Here is an 18,454-nt window from a genome sequence, read left to right on the forward strand (position 1 = left end):
TACTCACAGGTTCCAGTTTGCAAAAGCAGATCTTAATCTGTCAGACAGGGCTTTGTTTTAGCTTGTACCCACTCTGGGTGGTGCTTTATGGTCCTCATCTGGGAAGGCAGGCTCTGGGATCACAGCAATGGTGCTAATTAAATGTCAGTGGGTCTGGGAGCTGCAGTGAGGCCTTCACGCTCAGATCGCTGAGAGCGAGGCAGGAAGGAGAGACACATCAACCTTCCCGAAGCTCATTAGGGTAGGGAAGAGCTCGCATTCAGACAGTTTCGGCGTTCAGACTCTAAACAGATGCCGCAAGAGGGCCCACAAAGGAGCTCCAAAAGGAATAAACAACATATGCCTATAGTTTTAACAGAAAACAAATTTCTAGGGCAAGTTTTCCTTGAAATCGTTCCCCTCCGTCACCCTTTATTGACGGTATCACTGATTATAGAAGTGCCTCATATTGAACTTGTTTTTAAAGTTGATCACTCCCACATGTTCAGCATTGACACTAACTAAGGGAGAGGTTTTCCAAAGTAAGAAACTGAACATACATATCAAGAAAAGATCAATGCTTTGGGTGTAGATGGTGACAGGCAGCCAGGCCCTTCCTCGCTTCCCCTGAAGGCCCTGACATCCTCCGTTCTCCTATGTGGCAGTCTGAGCTCAGTGTGGCACGAGGACACTCAGTCTTAAAGCCATCATCTGTCTCTCCCTAGGAGAACCCAGAGCCCCCGTTCTCGTGAGTGGCATGCTTCTCTAACCAGTTATCAAGCTAGAAAGCTGGCATTTGTCTTGACCCTTGCATTCCCACCATGCAGACAGCACGTCCCGTCGGTTCTACCTTCTGAATGTCTCTCAGATATGCCTCGCCTCTCACTCTTACTGCCTTTCCTCCCCTTGCATCCTCGTGTCCTGCCTGGACAACAGCAATAGCCTCTTGCTTCTTTGCCTCTGGTCAGATTCCTTTCAGTAAACTTTTCACAGGGAAGGCAAAGGGATTATTCTCGAAAGTGTCTGTTTCCTCATTAAACATTTCAATAGCTTCCCATAGAAGAGAGTATGCACTCACTGGCATGACTCAGGAGACCTTTTAACCTTGTGTTCCTGATCTTTCTTACTTTTTTCCATTATTTCAGCTAATATTTAGCAAGTACTTACTTTGTATTGGGTGCAATGTCTCATCTAATCCTCTCTGAGGTAAATATTAAAAAACACTGTTATTAACCTCATTTTGCACTGGGAGAAAATGAAGCTTGGGGAAGCTATGTTACTTTGCCCATGTTGCTTGGTTAATAAGTAGGATAGAAAAGATTTGAATCCAGGTCCATCCTGAGCCTGTGATGCTAACTGTACAGTCCTCCTCTCCAGCCATCTTTGTCATCATCTGTCCTCTTGCACTATATGTTCCAGAATCTGCCCACGTTTCTCACCACCCCCTGGTCTAATAGAGATGATGTCACCTGTCTGCTCAAAACTTTCCAATATTTCCAGTGTCTGAGCAAAAGTCAAATCTTGACATTGGCCTCAAAAGCCACTCAATATGACTGGGCCCCTCCACCCCCTTTACCTATCTCTCTGGCTACCCTTCCTCCTTACCTGCCCAAGCCATGCTGGTCTCGTGGCTGTGCTTTGACGTCAAGAAATATTGCTTAGTGTCATTGAATTTACTGTTTCTTCTCCCTTCTAACGTTCTGTTAAACCAATCTGACCATTTGATTTAAAATGGCAGCCTCAATTGCCTCATTACTCCCAGCTTCTGCTTTATTTTCTTCTTAGCACTTGCTCATTTGTCTGTGCCTCCTCCACTACCAGAAAGTCCATAGAGACAAGTTTGTCTGTCTTGTCCACTATTATAACCCCAGTTCCTAGGGAATTACTAGGCACACATCAGGTGTTCATGAACTACTTCAGAATGAGCATAGAAGGTGTACATTAATCATTGTATTTAGCTCATGATTGCTTAGGTTGTAAGGAAAAAAATTATGGTTTTTTGGATTGAGATAAGTGACTCTGTGTTACATAAAAATCACATATAACGTGCATTCTGGATCTAACCATTTTGTGTTCCATTTATAGATAACTCATGACCTCATCATATAATCCCAAAGAAACTTATACAAGCAGTAACTGCCTATAGTAGCTATATGTTTGTGTTTCGTACCTGTAGCCTTAAATGTCTTCACTACCAGGTAGCTGTATAATTTTTGGAGGAGGAGAACAAGATTTCCTAAATGAGTTTGTCTCTAAATTTTATTTCCTCCCTTCCTTTCCCTTCTTTTCATGCCCTCCTTTGTCTTTTCATTTGCAACCTGGGTAATTTAACTTCTGAATGACTAGATAACATTTAAAAGGGTGTTGGATGTCACAGAAGAACAAGTAACAAAATACATCTGTTTGAAATTCTTTGTCTCTTTTCACTCTGATTCAACGGTCTGAATCCTTACTTAGAGTTGAAATTCACCTTGCCACCTCATTTCCTCCTTTATTAGGTTTGCCTTTGAAATGCAGAAGTTCACTTGAGCAATAATTCTCTCACTTTTGAGAACCACTCTATCTAACAAAAGCTGACCTTTTTTAAAGCAGCTGTTGATTAGACAGTTAAACATAGAGGCAGCACTCGTATGATATTTCTCAGTCTGATGTAACTTGGAAATAAAAAGCCATAACAACCTGAGGTTGAAATGCTTTCAAGCAATTGAGCTTAAAGTTCCTGAAAATTATCTTGTAGTGCTTCTTCTCAATTCCCCCACATTCCACCCCCGATTTTACATCTGGCTAATTTGCGCACTTCAGATTGGATTCCTGAGCACACTGGCAGTGTGAGAACTGTTGTGGAACTCATCATTATAATTCCAAGCCTTTAATTAACCCACTTTAAAGTGGCTTTGTCATGTCTACGAGCAACAGAAAAGCAATTGACTCATTCTTAGAATAGGTATATCATAGAGGAGAGTAGACGAGTAGAGTAATACTGTGCTCTTCACTAAGCCTGGTTGGTTCGGCAGCGTAAGGAGCATTAAGAACACAGATCCTCCAGTAATTCTCTTTGATATAGTAGTGTAGGTATTACTGTTATTTCACAGCTAGGTAAATTAGACATAAAAAGGTCAAGTGATTTGTACATATTCCTATGAAAGGTCAGTGGCAAAACCAGAGATAATCCCTCAGTGTGAATAATAAGCCCGCTCACTCCAACAATTGCTTTGAGTGCAAGGACTCTCTTAAGTTTTCCCAGTCAACCGTAAGACCTATTTTAATATGGGCAAAGGCCTCAGAAAGATGGTTCTTTTTACCTCTTGGCGTTTGCCTTGGAAAAAAAGAATCCCTAGGAACCGTGAAAGAATTAGAATGCTTTTGAAAAGACAAGTGATGGTATAATTTTTTTAAAAAAAATATTTTGTTTACTTATTTGAGAGGGGTGGGGAGATAAAGAGAGAATGAGCGGGAGAGGGGCACAGGGAGAGGGGCAAGCAGACTCCTGCTGAGCTGGGAGCCCAGTGTGGGGCTCTCTCCCAGGACCCTGAGATCATGACCTGAACTGAAGGCAGATGCTTAACTGACTGAGCCACTCAGGTGCCTCGTGATGGTAGAATTCTTATTTTCTCTATGTTGTAAGCAAATAACTAATTCCTTTATTCCAGAAGTAGGAATTAAAACATCTTTCACATTTACAAGCTGCACTTCCACATTTCCTAAAAAATAAATATCTTCTGGATATTAAATATATATACAAGTAAAAATTGATCATACAAAACATTCCATGCTGTCCATCCATTCAATAAATATTTATTAAGGACCTTTTTGGTACTAGACACTATTCTAGAGGCATGGTATACAACTGTAAATGAAACAAAAAATACCTATCCTCCTGAAACTTATATTTTAGGTAAGGGAGACACACTAAAGTCAAATAAATAATATTTCACTACTCACATATCATAGTCTGAATTGTCATGGAGAAGGGTCCTTGTGTTCTGTTGGTATTGCCCAGGTTGTGTTTGAAAAATCACTGAGGGGCCTCTGGGCTGTCCTTCATGGTCCAGTGAGGGTGTCTTAAGAGAGGCTGCTGACCTGGGAGCTTAGAGATACCTTCAGGCCTAGCTCAGCAGGGGTCTGGGAGGTCACCCACCTTTGGGTAAGGAAGGACTGGGTGGTGACTGCCATCAAGTGGCACTGGGCCTGGGGTGAGGGCAGGTGCCATTGGAACTACCTGGCTGTCCTGGAAACTGAGGGCCCACCAACTAACAGCCTTTACACCACTTAGGTGTTGAACTCTGATTATAATATCTGCAATGGCACCTTTCCTAGTCCAACCCTGAGCCCTGGGGAAGCAGGAAAGCATGGCTGGCCTCTTGCACTGCTTTGTCTCCAAAATAAACTACTAAAATAAAAAAAAGAAAAGAAAAGAGAGAAAAATCGCTAGGGAGGGAACATGGAAGGGAAATATCCAACACATTTATTTGTAGGTGCTTGACGGAGCTACTAAAGTAATATTATCCTCTCATCTCTGGATCTGAAGAAATACATTACTTCCTTTATAGGAATAGAGAGACCCAGAAATTTCAAAGACTTATCTTTATGAACATCAAAAAGAAATAGGGTCTGAAGAAATGTCTGTCTTTCATCAATTCTGTAGAACAAAAGCAAAACCTCCAAGTTTACATCACTTTGGGGTTTCCTAGAGATTGGTTGCTGCTTTGTTTTTCTATTAATATTTATTTGTATTTTGGATAACCACCTGAAACATTAAAAACATTTTCTTGCTTCACACCCAGAAATATTTTATCTATTTTGAATAGGACACTGCAACAATGATTGATATAGAATATTTTTGTGAAATACTGATTTCATATAAGATGACCTACTTACTATTTTTTTCATGTAGTTTTAGTCATTCAGAAAATATCGATGTATATTCTTACAATGATATCAGAAGCAATTAAGCATTATATTATATGATTATATTTTGCATAAGAAATATAAAGTGTTGGTATTTTCCCTTAAAATGATAAATTCTTTATAAAATCCTAGTATACATAGCTTTTGAACTATCAGAGCAAAAAGAGAAGTATGACCTGTTTTAGTTAAGCAAAATCAAACTCAAGAATAAATTTGACTTAGAGGTGCCTGGGTGGTTCAGTTGGTTAAGCACCTGACTCTTGGTTTTGGCTCAGGTTGTGATCTCAGGGTTGTGAGACTGAACTCCGTATCAGTCTCCACACTGGGTGTGGAACCTGCTTAAGATTCTCTCTCTCCCCTTCTACCCTTAACTCCCTTTTCTCTCTCTCTCTCTCTCTCCTTCTCTTAAAAATAAAAGAATAAATTTGACCGAAATAATTGTAGGGAAAAAAACTTGTTTTGGAAGGTAATTTTGTTCATCTACATTTTAATTTTCATAAAATAGGCATTTAAACTAATTTTATAAACTAATATGTAATATATATTTTGATATATAATTACATAAACCTCCTTATAAGCTAATTTTTTTACTTGAATGGGATTTTAGTACAGAAGTATTTTTTTAAAGATTTTATTTATTTATTTGAGAGAGAGAAAGAGCACACAAGCAAGGGTGGGGAGGGGTAGAGGGATAGGGAGAAGGAGAAGCAGACTCTCTGCTGAGCAGGAAGCTTGATGTGGGGCTCCATCCCAAGACCCTAAGACCAGGACCTGAGCCGGAGGCAGAAACTTAACCAATGAGCCACCCAGGCACCCCAGAAATATTTTTGAAAGAGCAAAGTGAGTTTAGAAATTAATGCTATGACCGAATAAAGCTATAAATGAGCAATATTTATTATTTTTTAAAGACTTTATTTATTTACTCATAAGAGACACAGAGAGAGGCAGAGACATAGGTAGAGAGAGAAGCAGACTCCCTGTGGGGAACTGGATGAGGGACTCGATCCCAGGACCTGGGAGATCACGCCCTGAGCCAAAGATAGATGCTCAACCACTGAGCCACCCAGGTGTCCCTATTATTTATTTTTATTTCAAGTTTTTATTCAAATTCCGGTTAGTTAACGTATAGTGTAATGTTAGTTTCGGGAGTAGAATTTAGTGATTTATCATTTACATTCAACACCAGGTGCTCATCACAAGTGCCCTTAATCCCCGTCACCCATCTAGCCCATCCCCCACCCACCTCCCTTCTGATAACCCTCAGTTTGTTCTCTGTAGTTAAGAATCTGTTTCTTGGTTTACTCTCTCTCTTTTCTTTCTCCTACGTCCATCTGTTTTGTTCTTAAATTCCCCATCTGAGTGAAATCATATGGTAAATAAATGATCAATTTAAAAAAGCTAAATGGAATACTTTTTATATGTCTAATCCCAATTACAATTAAAAAAGTGTTCCTGATATTATTTACTATTATTAAGAGTGTCTAACAATGTTAGCATTTTTTTCTTGTGGGGAAGGAAAATCTCCTTTAAAAACAGTTGCTTCTTTAGTTTTAGATTTTAAAAACAGCGGATTCCTGTCCAGAATCTAAATTGGTCCTGGTGGTAATATTTTCTTTCTATTAGGACAATAGTTCTCAAATGTTGGCAGGATTGAAATCACTTAGAGGGCTTGCCTGCATGGTTGCTGGGCTCCACCCACAGAGTTTCTGTTACTGAAGGGCCCTGAGGTAGGGCCCGTGAATTTGCATTTCTGACAAAGTCCCAGGTGATGCTGATGCAGCTGGCCCAGGAACCACATTTTGAGAACTTTTCCCTTAGGATGAATTTTAGCAGCCATTAGGAAAGCTAGATTCTTCATCACAACATTCTGAATGCTTTATGTCAAAACCATAGTGCAAATATAACTTACTACTATAAATCATTTAAAAATGCATGGTTTCTCGTGGCCATTTATGTTGGGGTTTTTTTCTCTCCTACTTTGCCCTGCTTTGAAGGTTGATCTATCAAACATATTTTCAAACTTATTATAATAAGAGTAAAGGTCCTTTATTGATTTTACTGTAATTTTAGACAGACCCTAATGAATAGAAGCCTAGAATCTGAAAATTGAGGGGATTTTGGTTTGGTTTGGTTTGGTTTTTTAGTTTTGGTTAATTTCTTGTCATTTTGCACATCTTTGTCTTAGTTTGGTCACAATGGAAATAATAAACTGATCTCTACAAACTATAAAGAATTTATTTTAGATCTTGAATGAGTAAAACCTATATATTTTTTGAACTCCTTTGATAACATCCTTTGATAAAGATGCTCTAGTGTAGAGTAATTCTGGCATTCTAGGCTCCTTCCTTCAGTCTTGTTGGAGGAGGGAGGGGACCAGATCCTTACTTCCCCATGGTTGTGTGTATGTGGCAGGGATGAGGAAACAGTCCTGAGGTTTCATGCTTTTTTTGGAGTCTGATGTCTTTAGTCTGCTGGTCTATGCAGCCACCTCACAAGGCACTCTGGGGTTTGTGTCATTTCATTCCCAGGTTTATTGAACTGCTTTCCTCAGAATGACACCCCCTCTGTTCTCTTTCCTGTCCATTGCCACAGTTTCCTCTTGGCCATGCTTCTTCTGAGGCATTCTCTTTGGATTCTCAAGAGAATGTTTGGGAAGTCCTGAAAAATAAGCATTGTGTCTTTCTCTTTCACTCCAGTTACAATCAAAGTTCTGCAAGACAATATGGACAACTGTGTTTGACTAGGGAACAAGGAAATCTGGGAAGGAGAAGAAAGAACAAGAATTAGCTTTAAGAAAGACAAATTTTCCAGCTATTCCATTTTATTACAGTCTTTGGTGGAGAATCCATACTTTCATCTGTTCCCCATAGCCTTATCCATAATACTATATAGGTATTGTATATACAATATAAAACCCATATCTGTAGTAACTCTTTCATATTTCCTCCCCTCACTTTACCTTTCACCCCCCAATTCTCTAATGTTCTCACCCCTCTTTGGGAATTGCCACCATTTCTGCATCTTTCACTATTTAACCTCAGATTTTAGCTGGATATTAATGGGGGTTTCTCCTGACCGAAGGTGAAAGATGTGCTCCTCTCTCCTAGAAATGCCAGAAGCTGATATCCTTGTCAAGAGTCTAAGCGCAAATACTCCTGCCACAGTGAATGTTTTCTTGCTGAGACCACACAGTTCAGTCTCCTGGGAGAAAGCCTTTTCTTCTTATTAACATGACTTTGGCCCTACTCCTCACAGAATAATAATTCTAGCATCAATATTCTGGAGGAACAGTTGTTTCTTCTTTGGCTATTTTCTTTATAAGAAACTTTATAGTACTGAGAGTAGCTCTGCACAGTTGGCTCCATTCCCAAATGGGTTCTCTTTATCTCTCCATTCTTTTTTTCTAATAGAAGGGAAAAGAATGGATAAGAGGATCTTAGTTTGTCATAACACAAGTAATGGAGAAATTCCTTTACAGTTTGCATTTGTATTAGCTTCTGCTATAGACTGAATGTTGTGTCCCCTCAAAATTCATGTTGTGAATCCCAGTGTTCACTGTGATGGTGTTTGCAATTGGTGCCATTGGGAGGTGATCAGGTCATGATGGTGGAGCCCTAATGAATGGGATTAGTGCCCTTATACGAGAGACCTGAGAGATCCCTTGCCCCTTCCACCAATGACATTTTAGTGAAGAGACACCTGTCTGGGACAAAGTGAGCTCTCCCCAGATATCAAATCTGCTGGTGCTTTTCTCTTGGACTTCCCAGCCTCTAGAAGTGTAAGAAATAAATTTGAGATACATAGAAATAAAGTGTGAAATGTAAGCCACTCAGGCAATGGCATTTTTGTTACAGCACCCCAAACAAACCAATACAGTGTCCCAGGGCTGCTGTAACAAATTACCATGATTTTAATAGTCTAAAACAGCAGACATTTATTTGTTAAAAGTTCTGGGGCCTGGAAGTCCTCAATGAAGGTGTTGGCAGAGCCATGGTCTCTCTGAAGGCTCTAAGGTAGGATCCTCATCTGCTTCTTCTTAGCTCCTGGTGGTAGCCGCAGTCTGTGATGTTGCTTGGCTTGCATCAGTCCAGTCTCTCCTGTTATCTTGTGGCATTCTCCTTGTCTGTGTGTGTCTGTGTCCAAATTTCTCTCCTTTTACAAGAATACTAGTGATTGGGTTAGGGCTCACCTTCATCCAGTAGGATCTCATCCTAATGGAATATGTCTGTAAAGATCCTATATTCAAGTAAAATCACATTTACAAGTATTAGGGATTAGGACATGAAGGCATCTTTTTGGTGGGCACAGTTAAACCCTCAACTGTACTCTCTGTTCCACCTCCTACATGGGCACCTAGTATAGTTGCAAATTCTAGCCCTGTGTCTCACTCCCCATCCTCTATGACTTTCTTCATGCAGGTCCCTCTGTCCCCTTAGAATGGCTTCCTCATGCCATCTTCAACTCCCCCTTCCTACCTATGGACATTTTGTCCATGCTTTAAAATCTTTGTCAATGCATTTCTTTTTTTTTTTTTTTTTTTAAATTTTTTTTTTTAATTTTTATTTATTTATGATAGTCACGCAGAGAGAAAGAGAGAGAGGCAGAGACACAGGGAGAGGGAGAAGCAGGCTCCATGCACCGGGAGCCCGACTTGGGATTCGATCCCGGGTCTCCAGGATCGTGCCCTGGGCCAAAGGCAGGCACTAAACCACTGCACCACCCAGGGATCCCTGTCAATGCATTTCTTATATAATTCTTTCCCTAGTGCTACCAACCAAATGTGATCCCTTGGATTTGTGTCCTTATTTTTCCTCATATTAATTACGTTTCTGTAATTGTTTTCATTCCACCAACTAGAAAGTTGATTGCTTAAAGAAAGAGAATAAGTCTTATCTCAATAATCCCCCAGTAGCTTTTTTGCTTTGCACATAACAGAATCACAAAATCAGAGAAAAATAGATGTTTTGAAAATACAGGGTTTGTGTATTTTAAGCATGTTAGAAAAAGAAAAACTTTAGTTTATACTCTCTTCTGCTGATTTCTCTCTGCTCCAAATAGGAAGAGTGTTTGGTATAAAAGCATTGTACAATTATTAACGTAAATGTATGAGCCAATTATTCTGACTTCAGGCTCCAGCTCACTTTGTGATCTTTGGAAAGGCAGTTGCTGTGTCAGTTTTACCAATTAATAAAAGTGGAACTCACATGAAAAAAATCCACATATGAGAAGTGCCAAAGAATAATTGTTGAATATCATTCAAGTGCAATTGCTTGATTTTTTTACTCCATCCTTATTTGCACCCAAACTGAAATGAACATCAGAATCCTAATGATAAGAAGATAAATGTGAATGGTTTAATAAGAGATACTGCTAAAAATGAAAAGCCTAAATCTGTCATCTTTATTCCCTAATCTTGGATTTAAAAAGCTGCGAAGTGTTACTTAAAGACTTTGTTATAAGTTTTATGTGTACGTGTATATGGTTTGTACTTCTGAGTGTATATGTATTTTATGTATATGCACACATTTGCATTCTTGTTTAAAGTTGCATATGTATTTAAATTACAAATATGTCATGATTAGTAATGAAGTGCATGATTTTTCTTTTTTCTTTTCAAAACAAAAAAATCCCTATCCATTCATGGGAGTCTTTCCCTGTGGGAAATATGTCTTTATTCTTTTATAAGGCTAACCAGCAACGCTTTGATTTGTTTCTCACTAATATATATGCATATATCTGCCTATGTATTACATCGCATTTTAAAAAACTTTAATAATATAGAACATGGTAGAGAGTCTTAGGCTAGTTTTTCTCTTTGTAATAATGAGCTAATAAGAGTTTTTTATTGGTAAATCCTTTTGTCACTATTTACTAAGTAGGTATAGCAAATGTAGGTATCTTGTCCACACCATTTATAAAACAATTGCTACAATTTTACCTAATAAAGATTGTCATGGATTATTAAGTATTTCTAGGACCCAGAGATTTCCCACCTATAACATTATTCCTTTTTAGTATTCAGTGATGATGCCCATGTTTAGATTCCCATTATTAGCTGATTTTCCATACCATGTTGTATAGTGACATTAGCTAATTTCAAGTACTCTTGTGGAGGATCTCTGTGAGCTAAAGTTGGATAGCATAAGATGACTGTCCTTGTATGTCTTCATTAACTCTTTTTAAGTTTTTAATTAGGATTTAAATTAGAATTCTCATAGTGATGGATCTCCACAGATGTGGAGATTGTCTAGAAACATACAAAGTTTTTTCACATCTGTTTTCCAAAGCACATATTAAATTATTATTATTAAATTTATTATTAAATAGTTATTAAATTAATTATTATTAAATAATATTAAACAATAGCTTCTTTGGATTCTGGGATTGTTTTTCTTTATTTATGTCATATAAAAGAGTATATGGCAGGGAATAGTGGAGATAATTGGCTAAAGAGCCCATCACTAAGAAAAAAAAAACCTGATATTTTTGATTGGCAATCTAGATAACATTTTAAAAGGATTGCATATAGAGGGCACTAAATCTTTTTTAAACAACTACTGAGCATCTGTTAACTGGTCTTGAGAATTTGTACTCTGCTTCTCATAAACTGTAATTTGAACTGGAGAGTTCTGTATTGATACCAGTCATTTTCATATGTTTTAGAATCATCGAGATATTCTTTACTTCTTTTCTATTTTGTCCATGTAATAGAGATGCTATCCTTGCTTCACAGGGTTCAATTCCATGTTTACTGAGTACTCAGTTCTTTCTTCTCCAAATAGCTTACAATGTAGCAGAAGGAATATAAGTACATGAATTAACTATGAAATAAGAAAAAATATTAAAATATTTTATTTCTGCAAACCTTGGGAATTATACCACTATCTGATGTCTAATTGTATTTCTTTTGTCAAGAGGGAAACAGAGAGGTAATTTACTGTGATTTAAGAGTTTTTACCCACATAAACACATAATGAATGTCATTCACTGACATGTTTCTATGTCAAATATTCATTGTGTCTGTTTGGTGTACCAAGTTCTGTTTTTGGCTCTGAAAATATAGAGGTTAAGATAAGACCCTTGAAAATGTGGTAGCCCACTGGAGACAGCCAACATCTAGTAAGACACAATAGGAGAAATTCTGCTATCTAGATACGTAAAGGGCACTATCTGAACACAAAACAAGGAAAAGAAAACTCGGCTACTTAGTCAGGAAAGGCTGTCAAGTACAAAGAATGTAAAAAAAAAATATCCAGGTAGAAAAATAGTACAGTTACTTCTATTTTGTTATTTTCTTATTATATCTTTCAAATTTTCTAAGATATGTGGAGACTACACATATAAACGTGAATAAAAACTTTTTTTAAGTGTTTGAACATGTGAAAGGAGACCTGAATATCTTATTTTTTTAAAGTGCCTTTTAGAGTGCCACTTATCTGCAATAAAACAAGACAAATGTAGAATCATCTCATTAACACTGCAGGAAGGAGAGAAGTCCTGGTATGTTTCTGTTAAGTAGGATATACTAAATGAAAGTTATTTGTACATATTTGTACTATTAATTCTGTCACATAAAATACCATTATTGATTTCTTAAAATAATTATATTAATTTTGATTCTATAAAGTAACTATAAAGAAGTAAAAGGTTTAATAAATAAATTTATAAGAAAGTATTCAAATTCATGTCTCACTTTGGAAAGCTATCCTTTATTTATGATTTAAGAGGACTGATATTTATATTTAATTTATTGAACAAGTGTGTATTGAGTCTCTGCTATGGGCCAGACACTTTCTAATCCTTGCAAATATAACAGTGAACAAAATGGATGAAAATTTGTGTCCTCTGAAAGCATAAGCTTACTCTGTTGTAGCAGAGATAGTTAATGAAGAGAGCAATAATAAAAATATGGTATGTCAGATCATAATATGTTATGGGGAAAAAAAGCAGGAAATAGTGTTGGATGTGCTAGGAGAGGTGGATGAGTTGATCATTCAAAGTGGTTGGTTATTGATAAGACAATATATGAGAGGAGTCCTGGAGGAGGTAGGATGCAAACCATGCAGGTGTCTAAAGGAAGAGAATCCAGGCAAAGGAAACAACAACTACAAAGCCTTGAGGTGGGTATGTGCTTCTCAGGCTGAAGGAACAGTCAAGAGCTCTATATGACTGGGACTGTGGGAAAGGTACAAGGAGAGGCATTGAGAAAGGTGTAGTGAAGCCAGATTCTGTAGTCTTTATTGGCCGTGGTGAAGACTTGGCTCTAATTCTAAATAAGATGGCAGCCATTGGGGGGTTTGGAGTCAAAGAGGCATGATCTGATCAAAGGGATGACTCTGGCTCCTGTGTAAAGGCTAGACTCTGGAGGACTAGGGTGAATCAGGAAGACCATTTAAAATACTATTGCAGTATTCCAGGTGAGAGAAGACGGTGGCTCAGAGTAGTGGAGATCAAATGATAGACATACGGACACACCAAACACCTGATCATTGCTAGTCACTGCTCCATGCACTCTGTCAATAAGCTCCATTTCAACTATCTCAGTCTGGCTAGCCCTTCCTAACTAGCACTTTCTTCTAGCACTTCAACACATTTTTTATGACTGTAAAAGCTACGATTCATTGATCTTACCACCTTTTCATTGTCTCTCCTGCCTTCATTTCCTTCCTTATTCAGCTTAGATTCCATGATGCCATTTAAATTCCTTGCATAGACTCTTAATTTCCATGTATTTCTTTTTTAGTGTATAGTTGGCCTTGCCCTGAAAAACCATGAATCTCATTAATTACAACGCTGTTTAACTTTATGCCTGGACCCAGATAGCTGAACCTTGCTGGAGAAAAACACATAAACATGTTTACTGACCTCACTTTGACCATAACAGAAAGGGAGCCCTTAGGACTTCTTGACAAGCCTACTACATTAACAAATTCGTTCGCTCTCCCTAGCTCACAGTTTCATACCTTCTCTTCCTCAAATTTCCAACACCTTTTCTCTCATCCCCATTATCAGCTTACTACTACACTGAGAAAATGAAAGTAACCGTAGAAAATTTTTTTTCTGTGTTCTCGTCATCCAAACCACCACCCTCCTGAAATTGTGCCCATATTCTCTGCTCTCAGTATGGTTGAATTAGTTTCTATCTAAGGCAAAAACCTTATACTTATATACTAGGTCATTCCATTCTTATCTAGTCAAGATGTTGTTTTAGCAAATGTTCCGTCTCTCTCAAAATTAAGCGAACATGTTATATCTTTAAAAAACCATCTTTATTTCTCTAGCTACCACTCTTACACCAGTACTTTTCAAGAGTTGCCTATATTCATTGTTTATACTTCTTCTTCTCCCATTCTTGCTTAAACTCACTACAGCGTGCTTTGGTGTCCGCCACTCCCTGAAACTTGCTGCCAAGGTTACCAGTGACTTGTGAATTGCTAAACCCAATGACCACTTCCTGGTCCTCATTTGATTCAGCTGTCTGTGATTTTTGACACAAATGATCACTCCCTGCATCCTGAAGTTCTTTCTGCATTTGGCTGTCAGGACACCAGATTTCACTGGTTTCGTTCTGATCTCCCTAGCTCGAATTTTCTCAGTCTTCTCCACTATGATGCCTCTCCTCTTCCTACTGTCCATTGGTGTTCTTTGGATCTCTTTTCTCTGACTGAACTCACTTTTAGGTCATCCCATTAGGGATCATGATTTTAAGTATCAGGCATATACTGACAGCACCTCAATATACAGCTCCCGTCTTGACCTCTGCTCAGAACTCATGAAAAATATATCCACCCAACAGCCTGCTCATCATCTCCTTTTGCATGATATATAAAGTTTCATGTGTCCAAGACCAAAGTCTTGATTTTCTTTCCCTAAACATGCTCCTTCTGCATTTTCCTTAGTAAACGGTATTTCTAAACTTTCGGTTGCTCAGGTTAATATTTTCAGAGTCAATTCTAACTTTTCTCTTTCCTTCATGCCCCAGATGCAAACTGTAAACAAATCATGCCAACTTTACCTTCAACAAACTTCTTTAAACATATGCTAATGTGCCTAAATGATTGCAATAATTGTATCCTTTGAAACACATTTAGATCTTAGAAGTATCTACAAGTTGCAACAAATTTCATGACTACAGTTTGCAATAAAAATCTGTACAATTCACATTTAGTCAAGAATGAAATGTAAATGGTTTTCTTGAGTAATTTATAAATAGCCCTGAAAGCCAATTCTAAAATAATGGTTTAAAAATGATTTACTTTAGAGCAGCATCAATGGAATGAATATTTAAATTGCCATGTTATCACAAGGGTAATGTTTATTAGGCTTTATAGGTTCTGGAGTATTGTTTAAAATTTATCTCCATTCTTCATAATCACAATTTGAATTAACATCTCAGGAATAGCACAAAGATTTATTTATTGCTCTATAATGCTGATGAGAATACAGACTCTGGAACCATTCTGCTTGAGCACAATACTGGCTCTATCATTTTCTAGGTACATTAGTAAGTGCTCTGTGCCTCAGTTTCCTCATCTATACAATGAGGATAATGCCAGTGGCTACCTCAGGATTTCCTCAAAGGATCGAATGAGAGATCAAGTACTTAAGTGTTCAGGATAGTGACTGGCACAGAGTAAGAGATAGGAATGGTGCCAGGAATAAAAGAATTATATGGAAATTCTTTGTTCTTAGAAGCCTTCAGAGAACTTGAGGCATAAATAGAATATCTGAAAGGTTAAAGACCTTGCAGAGTTTCAGGAATTGTTCAAGACAGCCATAAAAGTGGCATGCGAAGGCAATGTGTAGTAGTTATCTACAAAGTGAGAAAACTAGCTAACAAATGTCATAAACATTCAAATGAGAGAGAGAGATTACTTCTATCAATGACAGTTTAAGATTATTTGTGGTGAAATTTTTGTCCTTTAAATGCCCAGTTCCAATTACAATAAAATTGAGATAAAATGCCAATTTTGACATGTGAATATTCAAAAGCATAGGACTTTAGTACAAATTGCTAATGTAGAGCTTTGATTAGATGCCATAATAGAAATTCTTCTGAAATATAAATACCTATTTATTTATGTATATAAGAAGCTGCCTTTTATACTGGTGCTGCTACCTACTGAAGTATCACGCTACTGATCAAGTTTTAGATGTACATGTAGTTTAAATTTATTATAGGTAGTATCAGTTATGTATCTCTGTGGGTTTTTCTTCTTCCTAGCATGATCATACATTTATCTAAGATATAAATTTAATCAAGAAATATTAATTGAGGGGCTCCCTGGGTGGCTCAGCGGTTTGGCGCCTGCCTTTGGCCCAGGGAGCGATCCTGGAGTCCTGGGATCAAGTCCCACGTCGGGCTCCTGGCATGGAGCCTGCTTCTCCTTCCTCCTGTGTCTCTGCCCCCCCCTCTCTCTGTCTATCATAAATAAATAAATAAATAAATAAATAAATAAATAAATAAATAAATCTTTAAAAAAAAAGAAATATTAATTGAGCAACTATTCTGGGCAAGCCACAGTCTTCTCATGCTAGGAACATATGTATTGCCAAAAGGAAAATGTAAGATTGATATAGTAATAATAGCTGATCTTCGTGATTTCATTATTTATTCCTTTCAAATGGACATGCTTTCCTGAAGTGTAATTAATCAGCATTAACCCCAGAACTGTGAAGCTCTGTAGACAAGTGGACAAAGTAATTTCAAAATTTGACCCCAGAAAAGGGAGAAAAAATGGCCTAAACCTCTGCCCTTCTCTTTCCCTCTAGTTGGCCCGTCACAACAAACTCTTACAGCAGATGCTCAAACCAGGATCGGATCCAGATGATGGGGATGAAGCCTTAAAATATTATGCCAACCACACTGCACAGATAGAGGTAACCATCTATTATTTCTTGAAGGGATAAACTGTGAAAATATATGCTCACTTTCTATTTCAGATCATTTTCATAACTGTTTCCTAAAACAATGAAGCAGAATTAAAAAATAGAAAGTGTAAAAGTATATACCAAAAGATAAAATGTGAGGAGTGATCTGTAAGAAATCGAGGTCCATATCTTTCAAGTGGTCTTTATTTTTTGGCCAGAACTCTATGTAAGTTTTCTTTTGTAATTGATGTTATTTTTATTTTGTGTTGGTCACGGAAGCAATCATTGCAGAGCAGCGATGCTTTAATGGAAAGATTATAATAGAAACTGTCATGCAAGAAAAGCTTTCTCTGTAAAAACTATAAAAGGCTTGTTTAAAAAGAGATCTCTGTGTAAGACAATGTTCAAAAGTGTGGAAAACACTATCAAGTGTTCATAGCGATAGCATAAACCTGGAGTACTTTAGCAGCTCCCATTTTCAGTACGCAGTAATTGACCTCCCCGCCCCCTGCCATGAAATATTATTTAATAGCTGTTGGCAGTTCAGGAGGGGAAGGTCAACATGGACTTATCATTATGTGTTGTGAGACCCATCTGGCTGTCATTTACTAGCTCTGGTATCATTTTGACACTAGTTGGCAGAGCTAATCAAGCAGAAGTGAGCAGAGTAGTTGACGCTTGTCACTCGTGATTTACATTCATACATTTATTCACTTTGGCAGATATTTTTTAGTTTACAGCAAAATGCATGATGGGTATCACTGCTATTAACTCTCAGGATATATAATCACTATACCTTGCTGTTTGCTATTGCCAAATGTTTGGAATAATGAACATGTCACAAAGTGAATCTCTTGCCCACATTTATAAACATTAACAATACTGCAGCTTTGGTAGGAGACTCAACCTAGTGGAACCCATGAGCTGGACCAGCAGCAAAAATTGTGCTTATTGCATCAGATGCTTAGAAACTGAGAGGCTGGCTGTCTCATGAAGCTGGAGAAGTTGATGTAGGCTTATAACCAAACCACTAAGATTCTGAGGAAGTCCTAGAAGCCATGGTACAAAGCTACACAATTAGAAGAGATAGTACTGGCAGTGGGGGGGGAGGGGGGGAGTGAGCCAGAGGAAGGCTTCAGTTAACACCTGTGTGAGAGGAGCTGGGGCTGTTGTTTGAAATTGGACTTTTCTTGATTCCCAATGATGAGGAAGATTTCACTGTAAATACACAAATTTGGTAAGTGTTTGCAGATCATTCACTCTCTATCAGTTATATACACATACAGAAGATAATTCCACGCAGTAAGTGCATAAACAAAGGGCCAAGGAAATGTAGAGAAAACAGAAATTAACTATGCCTGGCGAATTTCAGGATGGATTTCACAGAGACAGTTGCCATAAAGACTATATTAAAGATTGAGTAGAAGTTTCTCTATTTAAGATTTGGAGAATACTTTCGGATAGAAGTAAATGAAGGGAAAGTGTGAAAGAACATATGGAGAGAGGTAACTCTTCAAAAGATTACTCTAGTGATGTTGGAGAAAGGATTGGAAAAGAGAATGGGGCATGGGATGCAGATAGATCAGATGAAAGATATTTTTATAGAAAATAAAGTTGCCTTTTCATTTTGTTGATGGTTTCCTTTGTTGTGCAAAGCTTTTTAGTTTGGTATTTGTTTATTTTTGCTTCTGTTGTC

General features: G+C 37.7%; 1 protein-coding gene across 4 annotated transcripts in view; it reads left to right on the forward strand.

Moving 5' to 3' along the window:
- ITPR2 (inositol 1,4,5-trisphosphate receptor type 2) overlaps positions 1-18,454 on the forward strand; it is a 472,511-nt gene that overhangs the window by 348,238 nt on the left and 105,819 nt on the right. For all 4 annotated transcript variants that reach the window (XM_077870671.1, XM_077870669.1, XM_077870668.1 and 1 more), the window contains one exon: positions 16,660-16,767. In XM_077870671.1, coding sequence (XP_077726797.1) covers positions 16,660-16,767 — 108 coding nt within the window. The remainder of the gene's footprint in view (positions 1-16,659; positions 16,768-18,454) is intronic.

This window comes from Canis aureus, chromosome 25, assembly GCF_053574225.1.
Source record: "Canis aureus isolate CA01 chromosome 25, VMU_Caureus_v.1.0, whole genome shotgun sequence".
NCBI classification, from domain to species: domain Eukaryota; kingdom Metazoa; phylum Chordata; class Mammalia; order Carnivora; family Canidae; genus Canis; species Canis aureus.